This window comes from Acanthaster planci, linkage group LG17 (genome assembly GCF_054643075.1).
Source record: "Acanthaster planci isolate LZ-2023a linkage group LG17, COTS_SCS, whole genome shotgun sequence".
Lineage (NCBI taxonomy): Eukaryota > Metazoa > Echinodermata > Asteroidea > Valvatida > Acanthasteridae > Acanthaster > Acanthaster planci.
In genome coordinates this window covers 2875129-2902047 of record NC_141793.1, presented here as the reverse complement: position 1 = coordinate 2902047, position 26919 = coordinate 2875129, and the positions used below count along the sequence as shown (strand labels likewise).

At 43.8% G+C, this 26919-nt stretch overlaps 6 protein-coding genes across 10 annotated transcripts in view; 4 read left to right on the top strand and 2 right to left on the bottom strand.

Annotated features, from left to right (window-relative positions):
• Positions 1-26919, top strand: part of LOC110982619 (uncharacterized) — a 155295-nt gene that overhangs the window by 20566 nt on the left and 107810 nt on the right. The gene's annotated exons all lie outside the window — the stretch shown is intronic.
• Positions 21-2938, bottom strand: LOC147796280 (uncharacterized). The gene is made up of 3 exons (XM_087148149.1): positions 2893-2938; positions 1051-1250; positions 21-176 (listed from the first exon to the last, which is right to left on the bottom strand). Exons 2-3 carry the CDS (start codon positions 1232-1234, stop codon positions 31-33), a joined length of 330 nt encoding a protein of 109 aa, XP_087004275.1. The 5' UTR covers positions 1235-1250; positions 2893-2938; the 3' UTR covers positions 21-30.
• Positions 3161-9538, top strand: rab18 (RAB18, member RAS oncogene family). The gene is made up of 7 exons (XM_022241160.2): positions 3161-3353; positions 4701-4756; positions 5238-5299; positions 5647-5719; positions 6400-6518; positions 7239-7364; positions 7817-9538. The coding sequence occupies exons 1-7, from the start codon at positions 3283-3285 to the stop codon at positions 7928-7930; spliced, it is 621 nt and encodes a 206-aa protein (XP_022096852.1). The 5' UTR covers positions 3161-3282; the 3' UTR covers positions 7931-9538.
• On the top strand, positions 12252-16868 carry LOC110982571 (actin, cytoplasmic-like). Its single transcript, XM_022241074.2, has 5 exons — positions 12252-12374; positions 14804-14966; positions 15085-15324; positions 15447-15693; positions 15819-16868. Exons 2-5 carry the CDS (start codon positions 14841-14843, stop codon positions 16334-16336), a joined length of 1131 nt encoding a protein of 376 aa, XP_022096766.1. The 5' UTR covers positions 12252-12374; positions 14804-14840; the 3' UTR covers positions 16337-16868.
• On the top strand, positions 17616-19855 carry LOC147796279 (actin-15B-like). 2 transcript variants are annotated; one of them, XM_087148122.1, is made up of 4 exons: positions 17616-17996; positions 18356-18563; positions 18795-19041; positions 19150-19855. In XM_087148122.1, the coding sequence occupies exons 1-4, from the start codon at positions 17833-17835 to the stop codon at positions 19665-19667; spliced, it is 1137 nt and encodes a 378-aa protein (XP_087004248.1). In that variant the 5' UTR covers positions 17616-17832; the 3' UTR covers positions 19668-19855. The 2 variants fall into 2 exon arrangements, with proteins under 2 accessions (XP_087004248.1, XP_087004247.1); XM_087148121.1 differs by having other exon boundaries at positions 17617-17958; positions 18324-18563.
• Positions 20889-25984, bottom strand: LOC147796278 (uncharacterized). Of its 3 annotated transcripts, none has more exons than XM_087148118.1 (6): positions 25829-25984; positions 24853-25024; positions 23939-24196; positions 23092-23335; positions 22571-22689; positions 20889-22019 (listed from the first exon to the last, which is right to left on the bottom strand). In XM_087148118.1, exons 2-6 carry the CDS (start codon positions 24967-24969, stop codon positions 21621-21623), a joined length of 1137 nt encoding a protein of 378 aa, XP_087004244.1. In that variant the 5' UTR covers positions 24970-25024; positions 25829-25984; the 3' UTR covers positions 20889-21620. The 3 variants fall into 3 exon arrangements, with proteins under 3 accessions (XP_087004244.1, XP_087004245.1, XP_087004246.1); XM_087148119.1 differs by having other exon boundaries at positions 24853-24999; positions 25829-25977; XM_087148120.1 differs by having other exon boundaries at positions 24853-25009; positions 25829-25961.

Here is a 26919-nt window from a genome sequence, read left to right as displayed (position 1 = left end):
CCTTTACCCAGGGGGCCCGCTCCTTGTCCGCTAACCACCACGCCCCAGCAACGTACTATCCCAGCAGGGAGAGATTGTTTGCAGTGTTCCTAACGCTTCCATCCACTCACCTTGTTTATTGCTCAGCTCTTGTTGCTCCAAATCCTTCAGTTCCTTTTGAAGTGATGCAATTTTGTCTGCAAAGGGGGGAAAAAATGACGGAACCAAACTCAAGTGCTGTTCAGTTTTTTCTTCAAGGCAACAGTTTTCACATCCACTGCTGCGGTAGGTTGAAATAACAATATATGCAGTTGGGGCAAGATAGGAACTTATACTACGGAAAGTGGTTTGCGGTGACACCGCTTAGCTTGAAAGATCGATCTCTTCGTGGGCACGTCTGGCTCCTTTTACCACTTGCCGTAAGTATACCCAAAATGAAAACCTTCAGATCTTATAGGAATTTGTAGGTTAACTAGTCAGACTTTATGTATTTTCAGATGAGTACCTGTCTTCTTTTGAAGCCTAGTTCTACACTGCTTCACGGAAAGATCAGACTAAATTTGCGACCCCCAAAAAGTGATTTCTCCAATAAGGCATTTATTAGAAATTTGATGAGAAGGGGGGGGGGTGGAATCAGGAAAATGATCTGCACCCATTCAGAAAATTCTTCAGGGAAAAATCTGGCTCGTGTGACGAAATGAAAGCGGAGTAGATAGGCAAAGCTACAACTCCCTTCTTCTTGCCCCACCCCCCAAACAAACCCTCTAAGGACTTATCCAGTATCCGTGTTAACTGAAGGGAGGCTTTCTGTAGAGCATCTTCGGGTGAATCTTTTTATTTCGAATTCAACAACGAAGTACAAAGGATCTACTCATGCAGATCACTGAGGAACAAAGACCCACCAAATTTTCGAGCCAAACGAGTCTAGACATCTTTGTGACATAGACGCCCTGTTTTTCACTTCAAGGCAAATGCGGACCCCTAGTTTTTCGACTCTGGCCCCGCCCTCAGTGAGGGTCAACCGTGCAAGCTCTCTGATGTCTAAAATAAAATCGTGCAAATAACAGCAACCTCTGCCTTGCTGGACGGCCAGCTGGTGCTCTTGCCAGTGTTCCTGGAGGGACTCCTGCAGCCGGTCCCCCGTCCAGTGGTTGAGGAAGGTGTCCTGGACCTGCAGGAGGTTATTGGTTAACTTGTCCAGTTCGGAGGGCTCGCCTATGCCAGGACAGCCGTGGTTTGCTGTTACCGCCATCATGCTGAGGGAGTTAGTGCTGGGGATAAGGGACGGAAGAAAAACTTCAAACTTCGAAGGTTGTGATGGTCCAATCAGGAATTCTTTCCATACTGTTTACGACTGAACCAAGCACTAGACAGCAGTTTTGTAGCAAACTCTTTCCATGACTGCATAGTCACGAGGTCCCTAATTTCGGCACCTACTGTTAAGTCAAATTGGTTTTCACAGTAAGTGGTGAAATAAGGGGCCCGGTGACTATACCGTCATAGACGTTACAAGGAACGTATTAACATGCACATGGTCATGAAATGATATGCATATGGTTTAAATGCATCAAAAATTGAGAGCACTGCCGTGCATGACTGCCGTGTGGCAATGGCTGAAGGCAAGTGTACCTCAGGCCGAAGGACTGAACACCAAAAACATGACAAATAAACAGGCATGACAGGCTTCACTTTTACTTTTATGAAATGAAAGTAGGAGTAGGCTTCAGTTTAGATTTTGTCTGTGAGCATTTAAAGTTTCCGTAACCCTTGAATACTGCCCTCTCGTGTCACTTGTGTGGCACTGGCAGAGTCCACCACAACATGACCATAATGAAATTGTCTCATCATGGAGCTATAGGCTAGCTCCACGGTCTCATGGACCACACGATGTTAATACAAGCCTATCGCAAATACTGCATGGGTGATTTTGCACAATGGTAGAAAGGCATTTGCCCCTTTTTCCTTCCCACAATACCTTTCTAGTTATTCTACCACTGTGCAAAATCACCCATGCAGTAGGGCCTTGGCCTATTTGCGATAAGGTTTAGGCCTAGGCTTAGCCCCACTACTGTGGCATGGACTCTCACTCCTGATCCATCCTTAGCCACACATCCGTATGCGCAATTTCGTGTCGGCGTACTGAACATTTTCGGCGCACCCACTTATCATCGTGGGCGCAATTTTTTTGCACATGAACATGATCCTTGAGCTTTCCGTTTTCTAAAAACCATTTATTGAATGATTTCCCTCTCGTTATTCAGGTATTTTCCAGTCTTTTCGCCTTTATCCATTCAATCTAACGGGCTCCATCTCTCAGTCGCCATCTTTAAAATAAGATCGTTGAACAATACGTCACTTGACCCCTCATCGTCTCGACGGCTGTTCCATCATGTCCATGTCAAGACATATGTAATAAACGGACTGAGCGATAAGATAGTACATGTACCAATGGGCTCTTCCAAAACTTTGGCAGCAGGATGTCTTGACATGGCTAAGGATGGATCGGGAGTGAGACTCTGTGCCACACTAGTGGGGCTAGATGATGACATATGGTTGGTTGGTTAGGCCTATCATGCCTATGGATAGATATCATTAACCCTTCTTTGGCTTTACAGCACAAATATGCACACGTGCCCAAGGTCACTCTCTTGCATGTTGGTGCAGTGCACAACACGACACAGCTAGCTAGCTGTGCTTCTTTGAGATGTTTACCAAGCAAGTGACCCAAAGACTTGAAAGAGTCACTTCAGCATTAGGAGGGTTAAGTTGCTTTGGTTTGCCTCTGTTTACTTAATCAAAAACCCCTGCCTGCAAAGTTTTGTTTTATACGTTACAATTTTACCCAATTAATTATGAACTCTGAGTATTTTACCTGCATACATCTATGGCAGACAAACAAGAATGCGAACCTACAAAATTCCGACTGTCTCAACAGTTTGAAAATGGCGGAAATTTGAGGTTAAAGTTGACACCGAATAATGATTGTTAAATAGATAATTTGTCCGCAGAAATAAATACATATTATCAATTAAATAATCCAAAAATATAATTTGTAAACTTACAAATATTTTAATACAGGAAAGACATCGTCGTATAGGATAAAATTACTGATAAACATTTTCTTTTAGGAGTTGTGAAAGAGGCCAAGGTCAAATCCAGTTGAACTGATAACGTCATCACTAATTGAGATTTGAGAAATCAACAAAAAGTTTCTGAAGATCTGAATGTGCCAGGTGAAGAAGGCGGACATACGTGTAAATTATAGTACCTTTTGTAAATAGAAATCAGTAATTTTCGAGGAGAATGGACGAAGACGACATATTGACAACACTCAAGATTCTTATTATTGGAGAAAGTGGTGTGGGAAAATCGAGGTAGGCCAGGTTTCGATCGACATGATCGAGACTCTGTCTCTGACCAGCTGATGTGTTGCAATATTTTTCTGTCGGTGTAGGCCTACGTACGTCTGTAATCAAGTACTGCAGTAGCTTGCCAAACGTACGGTATAGTGCGTACGCACCTTCAGGAAACTGGATCGATAAGATTTATTGTTGGCCACACCATGGTTGATGGTCATACTGACAAACCAGTGATGTGTCCGGCTTAGGGGTGTTGACCATGTGCAAAAAGGGTGTCTAATTTACATGTTAGGCCTAGCACCCTGTTCCCTACTTTCGAGAACTCTAGTCACTAACTCTGTGATACTCCGTGTGACTTCGAAGAGACAAGGTTTACATGGCGTCATAATGCTATGGGGTTTTGGAAGCGAGTTTTTATGGTGAAATGGTTCACAGCTGTAAGAAAGCTATTAAATCAAATTTCCCCTGTCAGCATGCATACCTGCTTAATCTTTACCTCCTAAAAAGGGGATAACAAAAATTTCAGAGCACGAGACAGTATTTTTGAAAAAAAAATGAGATTTTTGCTTATTAATTTTTCGCTTCCACCTGTTGACTGTCGCTCCATTCATGCTGTTCGTGTTTATCAGACTGCACATGCGTTGAGCCCACCAATGACCGCGAGCCTGCTGCGCGTCTTGGCTTGACCATTTTCAGTGGCGGAGGATAACATCACACACGGCGCAGCACATGTGCGCGTCCAGGTCCGCGTCCAGGTCCCACGACAAAATCAACTAATGGTGTCATCCCCGTTAATGCACCCTGTTAATGCGTCATCATGTTTTGCAATATTCAAACGAACTGTTTAACCCTAACCCTCCTCAATACTCCAAAATTCTTCGGGCGGTTTTGGAGGATTTTGGAGGATTGAGGGTGAATGGCAAAAGTGCATGGCTTATCGCGAAGGATGCCACGAGTGAAGGTTGTGGGTTAGACCATGTGTTGTTCTTGCTCAGTCGTACATAACTTCAGTTCGATATTTCTTTTGAATCAACCACACTGCTCAAGAATGCCATTCACACTGCCTCAACACAATGACAGAAATTGCCAGAGGATTTTGAAGGATTGAGGCAGTAGCCACACCACCAAGTAACATTTTCAAGAAATTTTGGAGGATTTCAGAGGATTGAGGAAGAGTCCAATTTTTTTCACACCACCCCCCCCCAATTGGAGGATTCTGGAGGATTGAGGAGGGTCCCTGGCAAAAAAGGGCCAAGGGGGTTAGCGTTAAGACCTTCATACAAACATGACAGATGTATTTTAGTTTGAGCAATAAAAAAAGGAATTGCTGTAAATTGTGTTTGTTTCCTTGCCTTCACACAGCCTTCTGCTGAGGTTCACAGATGACACATTTGATCCAGAACAAGCGGCGACCATTGGTAAGGACGAAACCATTGCCAACTCCTGCACACTCCTCTGCTGTGCAGGAAACCAATGGCACATTCTTTGTACTGATTGGGAATGAAGTCCTTTGTAGAATGTCAGTGGTTTCGGTAAGCCCTGCCATCCTTAATCCTACAATATTCCCCGAAAATGGCCTTGTTGATAATGTTGGATCATGGAGGACTGGGATAATGATGATGTCCCTGTACCTGTTATTGTAGATTTTGTAGAAAATGATCATTTTATCGCTGGCTTTGTCAACTTCAACCACGTCATTTTCTTTTACTGTTTCTTCTGATAGAAATTATTTTTCCTGCCGATGGCATCGTAAAGGAAAAAACCTAAACTGTAATTTATCTGTGTTGATCTGTAAGCATTTATCGGAAAACACTGGAAAAAAAGTGGATAACTTTGCCATGGAAATTTATGATTGTGAAATGTGAACATCTAAAAAAATCACACTCCTCTTTATCGTAGGTGTCGACTTCAAAGTGAAGACGCTGTCGGTAGATGGAAACACGGCCAAACTAGCGATATGGGTAAGTTTGTGATTTGAGTCCTCCCCCATGCTCACATTTTTCTCCTGAGTAGCCACATTGAAAGCACCTGCTAAATGGAAGCTTTTGGCTGGAGTGTTTCCAAGTCTAGGCTTAGTCTGTCTCCAGATGTGCCTGATTTCTCGCATCCCTGGCACCACCAAACTTTGGAGTGTCTAGCTCAACCAAACGTCGAGCATTGCTAAAGAAACATCAAACTATTCCAGACCTGACCAATGTCACTTGAGACGTGAAAGCATAGTATCCTATTCACTGGATTCTTACTATTAAATCCTATATACAAACTTATATCATGTATAATTGATTCTACGAAACTATCTTCCTCACAGGACACAGCAGGCCAGGAGAGGTTTAGAACATTAACGCCAAGTTACTACAGAGGAGCACAGGGTGTCATATTAGGTATATTATTATTGTATATCAAGTAGGTAAGAGTTCCATATACGGACATCGCAATATTCCCCCTTGCAGTGATTTAAAAGGCATCAGAAAGTGATAACAACATCATAACATATCCCCAAAAATCAAATTTAGCAGTGAAAATGTTGAATCATTTACTTAGAAAACACAATTTTTCAGACCAGGCTCATAGGGTTTGTGCACAGGGTGTCAAGTGATGTCTGTATATGGAACACTTTCCGTCAAATACATGTATATTAAACTATGGTAGGAAAAGTGTGGTATAGCATGTCATATGAAAGTGTGATATCACATTATGTCATATGAAAGTTTGGTATAGCATTATGTCATATGAAAGTGAGGTATACATGAATGAATTTTGTTTATAAATACGTATAACAAGGCAATGCCAGACTTCATGTTTTAGATCTGATAGTCTGTTGAACTGATGGATCTGCTGGTGTGATGGTCATTAAAACTTGTCCATGGTTTATTAAGTGAGGCTTTCATCAGGATAATGATAACAGCGAGTCTGGTATGGAGAAAGCTGCAGGATTATGTGGGTTTTCTTTGTCTTAGAAAGAATTTACAATTTCCCAGTAGATCCTCATTGAGCTTTTGATAACAATCAATGGAGAAGTCTTCTCCAAGGTGACAAATTTGGCCGTGCTTTGTTTTGTCAGTGTACGACGTCAGCAACCAGACCAGCTTCCAGCGGCTGGACCAGTGGCTGAATGAGCTGGACACCTACTCCACAAAGGGGGACATCATCAAGATGCTGGTGGGCAACAAGATCGACAAGGTCAGGCTCCCACCCGGCTCCGTGGGGGGGGGGCGAGGACTTTGCTGGATCCAATTCCACGATAGTCCCGCTAAGCGGGAAACATTGCTTGTCAAATTCTTGTGCTGAGCCAAAAGTTAGTTCACAACCCGTCACTGTGCACGGAATCAACTATGGCAATTTAGCGCTCAGAGGTGTGCAGTATGAGTTGAATGCACCACAACGTATTTGAATTTCGGACGTAACACAGACAGTAACTGAAGAAAGTATTAGTTTAGTCTTCATCCCGGTTAACCGTCACCTGTTGAGAGGATACCGTGCACGATATGGGGCCGATGGGTACCCCCCCTCACATGTTCAAACCCTATACACACTCTAGACTATTGTTACCTAACACATCCCCCCCTAGAAGTCTGTAAAGAATTCCCAAGATTCCGATCAAACCATGACCAACACAAAGGCGGGGGGGGGGTTCTCTCCACCCCATATCTTGCATCATATGGTTGAGAGACCGGGACATCGTCTGTATTCTATGATTGGGTAGATTCCTTCATCTATGTGTCCGTAGCTATTATTGCGACGGTCTCCACACTAATACAGAATGTTTGCAGGGGTTTATGACAGGTATCATTAACCATATGGCTTCAGAAAAATCAGGATTTTGTTCTAAAAAAAAGCCAGTATACGTACGCGTATGAAGAGCCTGATGTCGTTTGTGTCTTATGAATTTTCCCCCTACAGGAAAGGAGGGAGGTGACGCGGGACCAAGGCTTGAGGTTTGCCAGGAAACACGCCATGCTATTCATCGAATGCAGTGCCAAGACAAAAGACGGTGTCCAGTGTGCCTTCGAAGAACTCGTAGAAAAGGCGAGTGGAATATGATCCTATCATCATGTCGGCTCTTGGTTATTCTTCAGTTTCGTGTATCCACTTCACTTGATCCACCTCAGAAGCTTCGAAACGCTCGTCTTTTCGAATGCCCTTTGTTCACTGCACTTAGCATGTCGTTACCATTTACGATTGTTTGATGTATTTGGGTTTTCTGCAAGTGGTTTAACCCTAAAACCCTCTAGGTGCTCTTTGAATCACAGGGAATCTGGCTGCGTTTGGCCTGATTGGGGTTATTTCCTGATCATAAATGGTCCAAACTCTGGGTCTTTGACTCGAAGTCCAGACACGTCCTTTCATCTGCAGAACTCATTGGTTGTATCCAAACATACCTTCATAGATTTCATCTTGGGCAAAAATGTAAGAACAAATCTTTGAGTGCGTCAAGTCTGAGTTCTTACCCCAATTCCTGTTCTGTTTTCTGACCCTAGATTATTCAAACGCCAGGTCTGTGGGAGAACGACAGCAAGTCCAGAGGGGTGTCGCTAGGGGGCCAAGGAGGGGCGGCAGGGCAGGGCTGCAGTGGCTACTGCAGCGTCATATGAGACGCTGTCCACGCCTTCACAAGACTGTGCATTGGGCATCAGATCTCCACATTGGAACCAAATCACGGAATCAGAGACCATGCTATCACCTGGATTCGTCTTCCGCAGTCATGGAAATTCCTGAACAAGTATTTGCAGCAGTGTCTGCCGGGCAAATTCTGGAAGCTGCGTCAAATCGGAGAAATAAGATTGTTTGTTATCCCGGACAAGCGGTGTGAAGTGCTTTGGAGATTCTCAAATGCCATGGCTTGATATCATGGAAAAATATGAAGATCCTTGAAATTTTTGTTTAGGGGGGGCAGAATTCTTTAAAAAATACTTTGTTGTCGAAGGCATGGATCAAATCAAAGTATGTGTTAACATCCGTGCAAATGTAGAATAATTCTTTTCAACACCTATGCTGTTGGATTTAAAAAGATTTACTCCACGATGAGGCTTGCATCAGTGTTTTTATTGCTAAACGAAGTACATGTAGCTTCAGTTGGATCATTGAAGTTGGATCATTGAAGTTACAGATGTGCTTGATTTGTAGGGGGCGGGGGGAAATGGACATTATGATAGGGGAACAGTTAGGACATGTAGTAATTGGAGTCGGGTTTACACAACGCCATTTCATAAAAGAGTATTGCTAAAGTCATTTTGTGGTCCAGCAGAAATTGAACACGGCTTTAACCCTAAAAGAACCGGGCTGTTTTGTCCCATCTCACCAGATACGGTTTTGTTGTGGTCATTTGAAGCACAAGGCTACACATGTAGAAAAAGTATACATTTTTGGTGGACCTGTTTCGGAAAAATATGCACTGCGCAAGAATAGTATGATCGATTTTCACAAAGTTGGTGTCTAAATAACCCCAGAGAGTTACTCTTAAAAAGGCTTTGAGGCTCAACTCCTATAAACATGCACTGCGGCAATATCAGACAGATGTTGAGGCCCCTCCCCCGGATCTTTCAGTGTTAAAGCACGCAAATGTACATAGAAAGATCTCAAAAAGCAATTATTTGCATGAAATTAAAAATCGTTGGGTCGATAATGATTTGGACAATGTGTCGATCCCAAATGTTTTATCAGTGTGGTGAAATGCTGGTGGTAAGGTAGTCATTGTTTAATTGAACTGTACACATTTTGGACTTTCCTAGTGTGAGTGTGGTCATGTTGGATGAGACAAATTGTACAGTGGTCAAATCGGGAAAGATATGTAACCCGTGTGTAGTAGCTACCTGTCGGAGTTGGTCTTTAGTTTCAACGTGGTTGATTCCAGTTACCACAAATCTCTTGATTATTCTGATCCGACCCGAGGAATAATCTCACGCCAAAGGGAGATCTCAACCAATCATGATGCCGAGATTTGTAGGTAGACGTAAATATTGAAATTGGAAACTATATTAACACCATTTTTATTTAATAGCTTAACCTGCTTCACTGTTGGAATTTTCGGAGGGTGAAATGTAAATTTCCTAAATTTTGTTTTTTGTCCTTCATTTTCCTACAACTTGTCTTGGGTCTACAAGAGAAGAAGAAATCTTCAAAATCACAGAGTTACGGTGATAATTAAATTACGTGGACAGGGAAAACCAACTATTAAAACAGTATGTAATCTTTCAAAATAATTTCTCCAGAAGTTATTTGCCTGCTTATGATGTAAGTAAATTGTATATTTATTTCTTTGCTTATTTTGGCTAATACGTGCAATTCACAATAGTTTCCCTCCAAGAGTTTGCGACGCGTTGGTCTATCACGATGCCCAAAATCTGTCGACCCAATGCGCGTTTGGAAAGAGGTGACAGATTTCGCACGTTGTAATTGGCCAACGCGCTGCAAACTCTTGGAGGCGCTCTACAGTGAGTATGAAAAAAAGGCAACAAGATTTCTGTTCAAGTTGGTGAAAATTGGATGGCCGACTAATCATTCTTCTTGGACAATGGGACAGAATGGGCTTGGGACCAAGTTTCAGTTTAGTTACACCAGCATAAATTCTCTCAATTCTCCATCTCATTTATGAAATGTTCAGACAGGCGAGTCATTTCATAATCTCTGGATCAAATGTGTGTTGCATTAATGTGCTTATTACAGGTTCTAGCCCTGCAGAAAGATATCCTGAAGAAAGCAATGTTAAGTTGTGATTAGTCATTCATTGTTGTCAAGTTAGTTTCTATAAAGATGCCACGGTTATTGCAGTGTCTAGGACTTGGTTCCAAGCCCATTTTTGTCCCATTGTCCCAAAAGAATTATTAGTCGGCCATCCATGACCGTTTATGAATAAATAATATATTATTGGAGAGGAGATAGGTGGTTTTAAGGTGCTACTGCTCACTTGGGTGTAAAGGTAACAGTTTTCACCAACTAGACGCTGATAGACACTGTATTGTGACTAGCCCGTATTGTCCTTTGTTTTTTGAAAAAGTCAGTTCAGGGTGGTTTTAATGTCGTTTAGGTAAGCATAATAAGTTTTTTCCACCATTTTTATAAATTATTCGTCAAAAGCAATCGGAACTTGTTTTGGTTTGTGATTATTTATTCAATCATTTGTGCACGAATTCGATCCAGTTACTTTACAAGCTGGACATGACTTCTCCCTCTGCATGTGTTTCTCTGCTTCAAACAATTTTAAAAGTCAATATGAAAAACGTATAGCGTGTTTAAAATGTACATTGTAAATATAAAAAAGTGATTTGAAAGCAAGAAGTTGTCATATTATTTTCGGCATGTTACCTTGATTGAGGAAAGTGTTCTTCTTTTATTTGAAAGCTTTTGAATTTGGCACTCGTAAAATAACTGCGTTTTTGCCTATATGATTCCATGTCGTAAGAACATTCTTTTGGCAACCCATTTTGCTCGTCACAGTATGTTTGGTTCTTTTGACCACCCGCCATCGGGCATGATAACGCCCTCTGTTGGGCTTGGCCGGTATTGGGGCGGGGCAGTTTGCACATTGTGAAGGTTGATGAGCACGTTTTCAATTCATTAAGAGACGGGCGCATGATAGTCAAATCATTGCGCAAGCCTTCTTCGATCAGAGCCAGCTGTTTGGTTTTCCTGGTTATGCGTGACCTCGGAATATCCTGCCCTAATAAGGCATCAAAGCCCCACCGAAACAATCTATTGAGATCATATTTTTGAATAACCACACCCAAATATTTACCTACCTAAGCTCCGCCCACGGTTTGAAATCATGACCAATTTTGGACATGCTTGCGTGCACGACCGATTCAATTTACGAGGAGGGTCGTTCAATGCACCTTGGGACTCTTTCCCTACCCTGGGTGTTTGGCAACGGACCAGAAATTACTTATTTACTCATGAAAATAAGCAAAGTGCGAACGTCAGCGTAGTACCGTGGCGCTTGGAAAAAGACAAGTCTTTCCATGGGGGCATTGGACTGATTGGGTGGCACAAATTGACAAGATAATTTCTCAATCCACCATGACCAACAGTAATGTTATGAAAACCTATCATTTTGCACCAAGCATGGCAGACACGAAACTGAGACAAACATGCGAAGAATATCAGTGCACCGTTTACTACAGGGGTTCCGTAAATATGCTGCCATTTTCAAGAAAATTGGACCTGTGTTTTGAAACAAAACCTGAGAAAAATTCCCAAACATGTTCAATCCTTCTCTAGGCCGTATTCTGTTGGTTTCACTGAAATACAGTCATGGTTGAGGAAAGTACAAATATCCGAAGACGGAACCAACGATGGGCCTAAAGCCGTGCGTGCCGACTTCCGAAGCAGGTTTCAAATAATTTCTTTGAGGAGGGAGGAGGGTTAACCACATTTTCGGCAATCTGACCCAGCCCAATCCAGCAGACTCGCATTTCAGCTACGCCATTCCGTAGGAGGAAAGGCTAGTTTGTAGCTTTTCTCAAAATACTGTTCAGAAATGAAAACGAGTTCACTTCACCCCTTGTTGGTGTGGGAATTTGATTGAAACCAGTTGCAACATTTTGCAGCTAGTTCTAAAGCCTTTCTGAAACATCGAACCTGTTAAATTAAAACAACCTTGGCGTGCGATCTATCATATTAATTTCCTCGGAATTAAATGTCTTTTAACTGTACTTAATACAGCAATTAATTCAGGATAATTATTTTAGATTTCACTATCGCGTGAGTGTTGGACTTTAAAGTTCACTGCTGTAAATGATTGACAGTCCTCGACCTGTTTTGATGGCACTGCGTTTTCCGAGGCCAAGGTGTAATCATATATTCTTTCCGTCTTCGAGATTAGAAAAAAATGGCCTTATCGCTGACACGAGTGGGCGTCACCCAGGCAACATATGCAAATCAGCACTGCGACGATTTCCATATTTGGCTATACGAAAGCAGAGCGGTCGCTAGGGAGGCCAGCCAATATGAGCTCTAGTTTTGCGGCTGCGCCTCGCACACCGCAGCGGGACTCCAGCGAGTAAACAGGTGGTTGTTCCTGCCCACAAAAGGCAGTTTCGGGTGAGTAGGTGTTTTGTTGATTTTTCTTTTGAAATTTGCCTTAATTTAGGTATTTGCTTTTCGAGAGAATGTCAAGTATAGGTTTGTACAAAGTCAACAAAGTTTGGAACAAATAAGGTTCTTTGAGGTCTCTGTTGTCACGCGAGACGATGTTAAATTTAATGCATTGTGCAATGCCGTGCACAATAAAATAGATCGAGACGGGCAAAACCGAAACTTCTCCCATGAACTAAAATAGGAAATTCTCGAACTGTATTTTGTGCTCAGGCTGAGTTGCCAAACTGCAGGGCCGGCCACTTTCGTCAGTTAAATTGGATTGAAATCAGCTTGTCGACCCCCCCGCTGAAATGTCTTGGCCGTATCTTGAAGTTAAGATGAAATGAATTCATTTTACATAACGCTTGTGACGATGAAAATGAAGCACACATCGAAATACGAGCATTTGCGTCAGTTTTGTCTGTTGTGTTTCTTGGGCCCAATATTAATAAAAGAGGACCCCCATGTCCACAGCTGAATACCGCTGTTTGACATTGAAACAATTCTTTTCGATTCACATAGAAACATCGCCACCCACGAGCAGTGGCATTCGCCCAAATGGCCGCCTGATCTATGCTTCCGTTATTGCGCTCCGAGATAACAGCAAAAACCTGCTTAATGATTAAAGATCGCGTGCCATGCCACGCTCATTTCACAAAATCAGACCAGCCTCTGTCGGCGTAATGACGCTGTACATAAACATGCCATGGTTTAAAAACCAGCAACTTGAAGGAATACGCTTGTGTTCGTGGACGGCATAGGAGCAGCGCATTGCCCGTTGGCGAATGTACGTCCCCCCGGGGAGCCTAAAATATGACTCACAGAGCATCCGAGAAGCCCCTACAAGATGACAGATGGTTTCCAGGGATCTGTCCCGATACTGACTCATAAAAAGAACTAAATGTTTACAATGGGGTCGATGTAAAGAAATTCGAGACAAAAGCAAACCTAGCCAGCACCTATACCTACATGAGACAAAAAAATAGACTTGTTTTATTTGTGAAATAATGTTTGGCCCAAATAAAAGCTAAAATTGAAGTGCGTCTAGCTAAACGTTAAAACTGACATATTCCCCTCCCTTTTTTCAGTGCTAGCCTGTCATGAACAAAACTAACCTGGTAAAACTATCCCAAATATGAAAAATCATCTCTAAAAACATACAGACATGAATGAATGAATTAATAAATAAGCAGGTGGTAAAATGAGTCGGGCCGTAACTTCGAACATTATCAGTTTTCTTGAGGTTTCAGTCCGACCTCGGGCGACATCGCAAATTATTGAGGGGAAAAAAAAAACAACTAGAGCTATAAATCATTCATCGTAGCGCTACAGACATAACATTCTTTCAGCTTGACTGGAATAACGGAACGATTGAAAATGTTGCGGGTACAGCATATAATTATGCGTGCAGCCCGCGAGAGAAGGTTTTGTTCAGAAAAAAAGTCAGGACATTTTTGCGCGGTAATTAAGAAACTGCGCATTGCATTCACAAAGATTATCAATCTCGTGAAATGTGAAATGCTTATAAATATATATTTTTTATACCACCTGCCGGTGTTGTGACATCTTCAATTTTCCAGAACTGGTTTAGACAAAGCGGTATTATTTTCCTCCTGTTCTGAGGCACCGCCGAGGAAATAGTAGTTTTCCTGAATTGAAATGGGTAATTACCGCAGGTCTGGTTGTGGAGATGAACAGCGGAACAGAAAAATTTTGGACAATGAGATTGAGACAAGCGGGCGATTAACTCGATTTTGTGTCCGGTCAAGGCTGCCAGCGCTGTTGTGTTAAAATCGTCCTGCGCGTATTCTGCTTTCCAATTTCCTTGAATTACCTTCAGACCAGTCTTTGTTTTAGTCTCCTTCCCATCAGTAATCCATTTTCCTTCCTGTTTCAAAAACAACCAATAAATCATCGACCTCAAAGCCGACAGCTTCTTCACGTTGATACTCTGTATGTCTCGGGGGAGGAAGTTCAATAAAGGGAAAAGCCTAAATGAAAAAAAAGAGGGAAAGTACGGTTGGCCAGTATTTTGTACATTTTAAAAGAGTGATTTTTTTTCAAAACATTATCTTCCTGAAAGAAAAAAAAACGAGCAACTACAAAAAATCACAACCCCGAAATGAAGCGGCTTCATAGTACCATGAATCCCATTTCTTACCAAATCTTTTAAACAATTTTTCCTGAAGATAAATAATAGTTGGGAGTCTTGTAAAAGCCACGTTTTCGTGTTTTAACAGAATGACGAGAAGCCACTTTTAAATTAAATTCGTGACTGTGTGTGTACATTAAACTCTCTGCGATTCCTCGTTTCACGGACTAACTGTACTGCATCGTTTCCAGTGATAGTCCCTCCACAATTTCATTTCTTCCGCTTGTTATGTTTCTTGCAGATAACCTTCACAGCCAGAACAAACAACGAAAAACGTCATGTGCGACGACGACGTTGCAGCCCTTGTGATCGACAATGGCTCCGGTATGTGCAAGGCTGGCTTCGCCGGAGACGATGCTCCGAGAGCCGTGTTCCCCTCCATCGTGGGAAGACCACGCCACCAGGTAAATTTCCTGGTCAAATCATATCACATCAATAAGAATATGCGTCTGTTGGGTGTGTTGTCTTGAAATGTCGCTAAAGCAAATCTGTGGCATTTTATTTTATTTTTTTATTGTTCAGGGTGTTATGGTTGGCATGGGACAGAAAGACAGCTACGTTGGAGATGAAGCCCAGAGCAAGAGAGGTATCCTGACCCTCAAGTACCCCATTGAGCACGGTATTGTCACTAACTGGGACGATATGGAAAAGATCTGGCATCACACCTTCTACAACGAGCTGCGTGTGGCACCAGAAGAGCACCCTGTGCTGCTGACTGAAGCTCCCCTGAACCCCAAGGCCAACAGGGAAAAGATGACACAGGTGAATAACTACACATCATTTAAGTATCTGTATTTAATGGTAACGTCAAGTGTTTCTCGAATTATGCCAGTCTTTTGAAATGTCAGTTTTAACTGCAGTTTATTTGCCTCTTTTAACTCCAGATTATGTTCGAGACCTTCAACACACCCGCCATGTACGTTGCCATCCAGGCCGTGCTGTCTCTGTACGCCTCTGGCCGTACCACCGGAATCGTGTTCGACTCTGGTGACGGTGTGTCCCACACTGTGCCCATCTACGAGGGCTATGCCCTGCCCCACGCCATCCTCCGCCTGGACTTGGCCGGCCGTGACTTGACTGACTACCTGATGAAGATCCTCACAGAGCGTGGCTACTCTTTCACCACCACTGGTAAGTTACTGTCATTTCGTCTCTATGTTTGAGGCATAAGTCCATTAAGTCAGCACTAGGCGTTTGTCTGAAGTGATTGTCAAAACTCTATAGTATATGTTGATATATATTTCTGGTTCTTGCAGCCGAGCGTGAAATCGTTCGTGACATCAAGGAGAAGCTGTGCTACGTTGCCCTGGACTTCGAGCAGGAGATGCACACGGCTGCCTCTAGTTCCTCCCTGGAGAAGAGCTACGAGCTCCCCGACGGTCAGGTCATCACCATCGGCAACGAGCGGTTCCGTTCTCCAGAAGCCATGTTCCAGCCCGCCTTTCTGGGCATGGAGAGCTCTGGCATCCACGAGACCACGTACAACAGCATCATGAAGTGCGACGTGGACATCCGTAAGGATCTCTACGCCAACACCGTGCTGTCTGGTGGCTCCACCATGTTCCCCGGCATCGCCGACAGGATGCAGAAGGAGGTGACGGCACTGGCTCCGCCCACCATGAAGATCAAGATCATCGCTCCCCCAGAGAGGAAGTACTCTGTATGGATCGGTGGCTCCATCCTTGCCTCTCTGTCCACCTTCCAACAGATGTGGATCAGCAAGCAGGAGTATGACGAGTCTGGCCCCAGCATCGTGCACCGCAAATGCTTCTAGGAGGCGAACTTTGAACTCGAAATATCACATTGGCCTTCAGTCTGGCTTTCTTTCAAAACCTATGAGACTGTGAAAAACTGTATGACTGTGGAGACAACACGTGTCCTTTTTGACAGCTTAATCAACAAAAGAACAAATTCATCACGATTTTACCTTTTGGTCCAGGGTATCTGTAATTTGCTCTGTTATTCAGCAGAATGAACTCAACGAATGATTGAGTAAAAGCATAACGTCAATATCTGAGGCCATATTCAAATCATATATTGTATTCACGGACGAATGTGTTGAGTGCTGCTGGGTTTATGCCAACATGGGTGAAATACTTGGGTGGATAGAAAGTAAAACTTGTTTCTTTGGGTAAAGATAATTTCCTATTCCATGGTAACGTTTTCTTGCGATTGGGTGAGTATTACACTACTTCCTTTGTTTGAAACGACAAATTGATTCCTACAACACTTACGTATTCACAAGTACATTATACCATATTACATGTGTTTTAAACTTCTATAAATGTACGAAAGTCATAAAGAAAGGTCTTGGTGTGTGTGTCGGTTTTGTGGACGCTGGGAACTGGTCACACTGAGAAAGAGAAGTTTTCCTAAGAGAATAGTGTTTTATTTACCCCCGAATAGTTTAAACCATCTAAGACACCTCTACAACATCAAATGTTTGCCAACTTTGAGCCCCAGACATTGAGCTATATAATTCGGCTTCTTTTTGTGTTCAGGAAATTCCTGATGTACTTATTAGCTCCGACGAAGAGCGTCTAATACCCACTTTACCCTTTGACCAGAGACGTTTGTATAACCTGTCTAGGATAGCCAGTCTTGAGAGGCGACTAGTCTTCAAGCCTCATAACGATTAACCTGTTGACATGTCAGCCCTCCATTTGCAAGAAAATCTTTCAGAGCCACTATCATAGTCTTTATTCAAGTCGAGCTTCCTCAGCGCGTTGTGTAAAAAAAAAGAGTTTCGCTGATCAGAGGGAAGTGAAATCAAAGCCGTTTTGGAACGATTACCTTGTAAACTATGGACGTTTCTTGAATCAACCATTAACAAGTATTGCCTGGAACCTTTCTGAAGCATCGTGATCTAGTTTGTGTAAACAAGATGATCGTGGCAATGAAATCATTACACTCTGAAATTGGTCTTTTTGCGGTGCTATAAATTCTCACAATACTTAATCGTGATTTTATCAAATTGATCATTGGACTTTGCAATTCATTCTAGCAAAATTATCCAGAGTCTTCGACCTGTTTGGGTCGAAAAGGTGGGCCAATATTCCACAGGTACTTGGCACAAGTATGGCGGCTGACATTCGAACCAGCATAACGGACGTTTCTTTCCGCTATGGTTCTGAAACAGACAGGCTTTGCGACGGGCCGTAACCATTCCAGTTTCACGTGCTCGGTAAATGTTGTGTAGATACACTTGCAGTCAGCATACAAAAACAATAACTACAGCGGCAGCAGCAACAACAGACATCCCAGACCGACATGTGCGACGACGACGTTGCTGCCCTTATAATCGACAACGGCTCCGGTATGTGCAAGGCCGGGTTCGCCGGAGACGATGCCCCGAGAGCCGTGTTCCCCTCCATCGTGGGAAGACCACTGCACCAGGCAAATATCACGTTAACTATTCTCATCAAAAGTAAGATGCCTCTAAAAATGAGACACACGCATACATACGAGTGTGGACTCGTGAACAAAAGATGTCCACGCGATGCAGGAAGGGAAGATGTTCTGAAGACTTACCCACGCCCACAGGACGTTTTCTCTTCCCTGAAAAAGAGATACAGGGATATTTAGGGTTAGGGTTGTCGTCTAAAAAGGAAGAGGGACGGTTAAGGGTGCCATACAAAGACAGCTTTAAATAGTCTTCATGGTTCAAGAAAATGACTATTTTTCTTAACAGCACGAAAACGTAGCAGCTTTGGTTTAGTTAAGTTTCTTTTATAGATTTTACCCTTTTCGTTGATAATAAGCCTGTCATGGTTGGCATGGGACTAAAGGACAGATACGTTGGAGATGAAGCCCAGAGCAAGAGAGGTATCCTGTCCATCAAATACCCCATTGAGCACGGTATTGTCACTAACTGGGACGATATGGAGAAGATCTGGCATCACACCTTCTACAACGAGCTGCGTGTGGGACCAGACGAGTACCCCGTGCTGCTGACTGAAGCTCCCCTGAACCCCAAGGCCAACAGGGAAAAGATGACACAGGTAATTTTCTGAAAACTGCAGGGAGGAAATATTTTTGCCAGAACCCCAAAACGAACATATCATGCCTCCATTAGTTTAAATGGATATATGGCTGCATCCGAATATGTTGTCTAGAGCTAGGTCTAGGTCTTCGCTCCATTGGAAATGCGTGGAGACGCGCAGACAATAGACCTAGCCGTAGCTCTGGAAGCCCGTTTCGGACACGGCCTAACTCTCCTCCTGTCTCAACAGACCATGTTTGAGACCTTCAACACACCCGCCATGTACGTTGCCATCCAGGCCGTGCTGTCTCTGTACGCCTCTGGCCGTACCACCGGAATCGTGTTCGACTCTGGTGACGGTGTGTCCCACACTGTGCCCATCTACGAGGGCTATGCCCTGCCCCACGCCATCTTCCGTCTGGACTTTGCTGGTGGTGAATTGACCGACTACCTGATGAAGATTCTCACAGAGCGCAGCTATAGTCTCTTCACAACTGGTTAGTTCTGTTTTAAGGGCAAATAGGACATAATACGGGGAAACTCAGTACAAAAAAAGCAGTCTGTTTGAAATTACTGTTTTGGGATTCTTATTTTTTTTCTTGCAGCCGAACGGGAAATTGTTCGTGAAATCAAGGAGAAGCTGTGCTATGTTGCAGTGGATTTTGAGCAGGAGATGCAGACCGCTGCTTCCAGTTCATCTCTGGAGCAGAGCCATAAGCTCCCTGACGGACAGGTCATCACCATCGGCAACGAGCGGTTCCGCACGCCGGAAGCCCTGTTCCAGCCCGCCCTCCTTGGCGAGGAGTTCCCTGGCATCGACGGGACCATATACAACAGCATCATGAAGTGCGCCTTGGACATCCGTAGGGATCTGTTCGCCAGCATCGTGTTGTCTGGTGGCTCCACCATGTTCCCCGGCATCGCCGACAGGATGCAGAAGGAAATCACGGCCCTGGCCCCGCCCGACGTGGAGATCAAGATCATCACTCCCCCAGAGAGGAAGTACTCTGTATGGATTGGTGGCTCCATCCTTGCCTCTCTGTCCACCTTTCAACAGATGTGGATCAGCAAGCAGGAGTATGACGAGTCTGGGCCCAGCATCGTGCACTGCAAATGCTTCTAGGAGGCGAACTATGAACTCGAAAAAGACGGTTTTTTCATCATCATTTAAGTGGCTTCCAGACACGAACTCTTGATTTCTTAATTCAAAAACCTTTAAGACAGGAAAGTAAGCAAATAACTGTATGTGAGTTGGGGCATTCCAATGAATAAATTAAGTGTTGGGATATAAAGCTCGATCCCAGGAATCCACCTTTTATTCAGAATTCGAAATTGTTGCCTGAGCAAGTTGTGACGTTAAAAAAGAGGAGCTCATAGTGGTATCGGTGTCCTACGTCGAATTTAAACAGTTACTGCATTCAAGATGGCTGTGCTGAATGCAGATGTGATCTCTTAACCATGAATTTTTCTTAGAAGCTTACTTTGTGGAATTGCTGCCCCTTGAAAATACCACTTGACATCACTCTTTTTATTGGTTGCTTTCATTGAAAAGCGCACCTTTCAAACATTTAACAGCTCCCGTGTTTTCCTGAGAAATGAAGACGCTGTTACTTGTTCATGTAGGAGGAGTTCTCCTCAAACAGTGAACCTGGATTTTTTTCATTTGAATATGTTTATGAGAAAGCTTTGCTGGCTTGGCTACATGTCAAAAGAAAGCTAACAACGAATCTCCAAAACAAGCACAATTTTATGACAGCAAACTTTCCAAATTCTAGCAAATTGAAGTGCAGAAAAAGCTTTTACACTGATGACTGCTTCCCTTGGATGACATCAGTCTTTACTCATATAATATGTGCAGATTGTCATTAGCATAAAATCCAACGAACATCAGAATGGCCTAAAACGGTACAACCAACATGATAAAGGAAGCATTATTCCCCTTTAAACGTGGAGGAACCGGAGAAAACGAGGCATCCACAAATTGTGTTTCCATTTAACATTTAGGCTAAACCACAGAAAATTTCAAACTGAAAACGACGGATGAAAATCTGCGATTTTCTCTCTGAGATAAAAACCGATCACATCCTGGGATGAAGAGACGAGTATCGTTCCATCATCCAGCCAACTGCTGTGTAACTTTGCCGCGACCTATAAGGCATTCTTAAGCATGAAACAAACGGAGAAGGATGCATGAGTAAATTCACAAAAAATACAACCAATCCAAAAGGCGCTGGTTTTTAGAGACAGACAAAAATCTCAAAATGTCCAAACAGTTAACAAATGCACAGAATTGGATTTCATTGACAAAGAGAACATCCAATGATCTACCGAACCTTTGGAGATATTTACTGCAAAATACTCCATCATTTATTATAAGATGCAGTAGGAAAACGTACACATGTACAATTATTATTGTTGTAACGTGTCAAATAATATTTCTATACAACTGAACCGTAGGTACTATCTGGACGATATATAAACAGTCTTTCATTCCGTAATATACTTTGCTGATAGGATATCGGATTTCTCAGTGTTAACTTTTACAAAAGATTTTCATTTGGCATCCACAGACATTTTATACCCTTTCCTTTAATACATAGTCTCTTAAATGTACATCAGAAGTGTCTGTAAGAAATTGTACAAAAGACTCCAACTTCGGAAGCTGGGTGACTTTTCCAGAATCTCCTCTTCTTTCTCATTTTTAGCGTCTTTTACTTTAATGAGTTCAATCTCGTGGTTGAGATCTTTAAAGCTCAATGCAGCTCCACTTTCCTCGGTTAAAACCTCCTCTCGTGTGATATGAGACAGTGGCGCACTCAGGACTCGTCGGGGGGAGGGGCTCGAACCTGAAGTTACACCCAAAATAGCTCGTTATGCTCAAGCCCCACCCCCAGCTCCACTCCCACCCCACCCCCGGTTTCGCCAAAAGGAGACTAGGATGTACGACTTTATCAAAGCTAGTAGTTTTAAGATGTGATGTTTGTTTGAAATTGCTTGTGGTGCTCGAGATGGAATGCATAATCTCAAACGAAGCCTTTGTTTGGGAAAGGCAGTTGAGGTCGCGGTTGGTGCCCGATTAGTTCTTGAATTTCTTTATCACAAACTCCGCGCCGTGTTCCTGGTACTCCTGCCTGCTGACGGGCAACTCTGGGTAGCCCTCCCACTCTGCCAACAGGGCGCCGCCCAGCCACGCCGACCACGCCCTCATGGGCGGGGTCAGCACCCGTACCTCTGCCCCGTGCCCCGCTAGCAGTGCCTTCGCCTCCAGCTTCAGGCGGTCAGACAGGTTGGTTGTCAGGGTGGAGCCGCCGGCGGTGACAATGGCCCCGCGGAGCGGCACTCGGGCCGACTCGGCGCAGAGCTCTAGGCTCCGGTGGGCCATCTCGTGGAGGCCTGGGGAATCCACCGCGCCCAGGAGGGAGGGTTGGAACAGGGGCTCCGTACATCGGAAACGCTCCGTTCCGACGGAGATAACCTAAACAAGAGATGTAAAACTGTGTAATGTAGATGATTGGGTGAGAAACACTAGATGAGGGGCGTGTCTCCCCCCTTGCAACGATGGGCCATTGTCTGGATCGAATTCAGACTGATACACGCTGGTAATAATAGTATCCAAGCACATCAATCAATCCTGTGACGTGAGTTCTCATATCAGCACGGACCCCATCTAAGGAAATCTGCACCCACAATGCCTTCGAACCGACTGAAGCCACGTGCTGATGGCCATTTTACCGTGCCAAATACAAAGGTGATGGTTGGCTCGCTTGCCATTTTAACTACTGATGCCACGAACGAATTTGGTTAATAATGGTCAGCAAGCTTTGGTGTTAGCTTTGCATTCTGCACGGTAAGATGGCTGCCGGTGGCTTCATATGAAATCCGTGTGCCGATAAAAGGCAGTATACTGGTCCAGATTCTTTATATGAAGTCCGTGGCGATGGTGGTGAAGTCAGCGACGCGCATGTATGACAAAGTCACTTGCGAACGAAGGGGGGGAAAATAATGAGACTTGAACTGACACCTTACCTGCCCGTCTGGCAAGGTGTAATCTTTGGTCGCCGACCCTGCAAACTTGAACTCTCCCTCATAGTCGCAGGCCACGTAGCTCAGTTTCTCCTTGATGGCCATGGCAATCTCGCGATCAGCTGGATTGGGCGAGATTGAGCGAGATTTTGTGATAGGTTTGTGTTACTTTTCTCCACCCTCGCTCTTAAGACATTATAGGTTCGTCACAGTGGCGTAGCTGAAGTGCAAGACAATATTGATCAAGTACCAACTCGCGCTTGGTCCATGCTTTGTGACAACTTTTTCACTTCAGTCGGCGAAGGGTCGTAAACAGTAAAGCAGACAACTGCAGATTACCCCCCGAGCCAATACGTCGCCGATTACTGGTCACAATCAATACAATGCCATTGTAAGCTGTTTCCCATTTGATAATCGATGGTTCAATCTGTTTTGCGATAGGTTAAAAAAGGTGAAAAATTAAGGGTGATTAAAAACAAAGAAGGAAGAACTGAGCCTTAATACAAAATATCTTTCAGACTCACCTATCGAGATGTCCTCTCGCTCGTTCAGAAACTTCATCAAGAGATCTGTCATCTGTCGGCCGGCCACCACGTCGGAGGTCACGATCGCTTCATGAACGACGGCGCCGTCTACGACGGGGACGGTACTGGCCATGCTGTCTCCCACGTCCACCACCAGGCCCGTGGTTCGGTCTAGGCTGATAAGGGCCAGGAATTGCTGCAGGGCCATGTAGAACGAGGGCACTTTGTACTTCTCGAACATGATCTGCAAACAGACCAAAATAAAATGGTGCGAACGTATAAAAGGAAGGCATGTAAAATACATGGACGTAAATGTCTTCACAACAGATGTGAGAACACTGGTAGCAGAAACGAGTGTTTGTTGCCATTTTAGTTTGGCTATCTTGGGAATGCCAGATTATTTAAGATGAGCCGAAGATGTTGGTTTAATTAATTAATTTCTCTTACAGAGGAAAGACTTTGTTGTCGGGGTTGTAATTGTGTTTGACGCAGTTGTCTTCATTGTTGTTGTTTGTTGTTGCTACTATTGTTTGTTGTGTTTTGCCTCTGGTGTTGTTTTTGTTGAATTGTTTTCGCCGCTGGTATTGTTTTTGGTGAATTGTTTTTGCCAATGGTGTTGTTTTGTTGAACTGTTTGTGGCAATGGTATTGTTTTTGTTGAATTGTTTTGCTTCTGGTATTGTTTTCGTTGAATATTATTTTTGCCAATGTTGTTGTTTTTGTCGAATTGTTTTTGGCGCTGGTATTGTTTTTGTTGAATTTGTTTTGCCGCTGGTGTTGTTTTGTTATGTTGTGTTTGCCGCTGGTACTATTTTTTTGTCGTTTTGTTGTTATTTTGTTGTTGGTACCTCGGCGAGTTTGGCCCTGGACTTAGCCTTCTCTGTCGCCTCCAGGGGGCCATCGGTCAGCAGGACGGGACACTCTTCCAGCGAGTCGCAGCCCAGCACGTCCAGGTAAGAGAACTTCCAGATGTTGCACAGGTCCTCCGTGTTGTCGAACGCGAAGCGGTACTTGTCCACTGGGTAGCTGAGATTTAGCGTGTCTCGGATCTCGTAAGCATCTTCCCCGATCAAGACGTCCGACGCCTCGCTGGTCGAGATTGATCCCTGTGAGGGGCACCATCTTGTACTTGTTTTAATCAAGGTGCAGGATTTTTCAACTAGGAAGGTTGCCTGAGATATTCTGGAGAGTCCTCCAAGGCATACTCTCCCAACCCCCACCCCACGGCAATACAGTTGAGAAGAGGGTACGGGGCAGAAGTGGTTAAATAGTTCCCGAGATTGATTACACGGAGCATGGCTGCGCCATGGTAGATTCGTTTAGTTATGCACACAGCCTTATTTCTAACACTCTGGGTTTTTAGAATGCATTTTTTATCAACCTAGAAGGCTTGATAAAAACGTGAATGTTCTCAGTTCCTCTTTAAACTTAATTGACAACGACAATGGTGTAAAGAGAAGTGGAGAAAATTATTAATGGAACCAATACAACTCGCTTAACTGAAGAAAAACAAAGTCAACGAACACATGCAAAAGTATTACAACAGTTTCCTCTAAATTGTAGCAAGTACTTTTAAGAGAAACCCTGTACAAGTAGGGAAGATGAGACACAAAACACCTAAATATCATGTAGGCCTACAGTAGAATTTCCATTAATAAGAACAACGTTAAAACAACACTGCTACTGAGAAGGAAATTTTAGGACCCAATCTGATAATACTGTTATGACAAGTTTATCTGCATAGTTCACAGAAGATACTTACCTCTTTCTTACGCCCAACCAGGGTGCGAAAGGACTCCTCCGGCACGTCACGGCCAGAGATCCCCACACGGGTCTGGTAGGCCCCGCAGTCAATCACGATGGTACGCACCGAGCTCATTCTCCGCCTTGTACAGGATACGCTCGACAACTGCGAACAACTCAGAAATCACAGGCTGTGTCCGGGTTACTCGGCTGCGACTGGCTCTAACACGCGCACCTGTCAGGAAACCGCCAGCGAGCGGCTTCCTGCATCTCCCATAAGCACATGTTTCTTTCCATCCGTAGCCAAATAACCAAGACACGACCTTGGACAATTGTTTGTCCAGCTACAATAGTTGATTTTTATACAAAAGCTAACTCCACTTGAACGTACATTGAAATACGCGCTACACTTATTTCACTTTCGCTTCCCACGGGGGGGGGTGGGAAATTAGATGTATTTCGAGTGTCCTACGGATTCCTAACCTCGTAAGCTGGAACCCACTCAACAATCAACATAATCGTTAAAAAACCAAAGAAACAAACATGGCGTGATACCAGTGATTTGTACATCAACATACAGGTTTGCATTCCAAATGAGTAATTCTGTACAAGAACTATTAGGTGAGTTCGACCGATATCAGCATTTGAATTTAAAACTAGAATATCGTTGCAGTCGAGAGGTCATGCGAGTTTTTACGTGAACAAAACTTGCGTCAGTCTTTGATATCCCTTTCTCGGAAAAAAAGGGTTCCTTGGTCAATGTTTATTGTGCCAACAGATCGTCCGGTTTGTCGAACTTGAGCATGCTGCTTAACATGTAGAGATTCTTTGAAAACATGCCCACGAACTTCGTTTTCAGAGGAAGTTTTGCAAGTGGGATTTTGCCTCGTGGCAGTTCCGTATACTGCCGAAAACAAACAAGCAGTGGAATAGGTGCCATTACGGTATGTGCCTTATTGAACCAGTATTCACGAGAAAATGACCAAGATACTCACATGGAATCTACTCGCCGACCTCCTGGCCAAGTCAACTGCGTGCGTCTCTGTGCTTGTTAAGTATCCCAATTGGGCAAAGTCAGTTCATTCAGAGCTCTTCCGGTTTGCAACGCTAACACAACAATGGCGGAATGGAATAGTCCGGGGAGCAGAAAGTTGACCTGAATTACATGCGAGGCGGCAGACAAACACGGATCTAAAACAAAATGGGTCGCCTTCACATTTCCGCTTGGTTTCCCGTGCTGTAGAGAGCTGTGTAAATTCCATGGATTATTTTCAATTTATAGCTCTGTGGTAAGTCCGCGGTCATCTGTAGGCCATACTCAGGCCTACCCTCAATCACGATATTATTGCCAGCAAAATGTAACCCCACAGGCGGCCAAAGTTTGCAGGACTCATCCTTTGAGCTGGTTGGAGGTAGATTTTTTTGCCTCAAGTTGTACATTTGCCCCACAAACTGTTCGCATTTGTTTTAATCGATATTTTAACAGCTGCTTGAGATTTCTGGACACTTTGACGGCCAGCCATGGTTTAGTAGCCATCGTGGTAGGCCAACAAAACTGTGACTGGGTGTGTAGAAAGAGATAGAGATCTCTATTCTCTCTGCCGAAGGAGTCATGGTCTCAGTGATGGTAATTAAGCGATCACTGGCATGATCAGTGAGAATGACACAGCTGACGGGATTGATCTTGACGGGGAAGACGGGGCTGCAAGAATGACCATATGAAGCAATATACGAGACGGAGAGAACTCCCCCCTGCTTTGTGTTGGTCATAGTGTCACTAGAATCTGAGGAATTCTTTTCAGACATGGGGGGGGGGTTGTAACAATGGTCAAGTGTGTGTAAAGCGATAGGACATGTTGGGGGGGGTACCCCTGGTCTCATTTCTTGCTGGATATAAGAATGACAGTGGATCATTTTTGAACGTCGTCTGAACGAATCCTATCGTACTGATTGGTGGGCCTGATTAAATTTTGATCACGTACCACATTGTTCGTGCTGTAAAATAGTTCAATTTAACGGTCAATATAAACTCCATTACGTTTCGAGTTTCACTTCGTTTGAGAGTTTGATTGTCCGTGTAATGTAG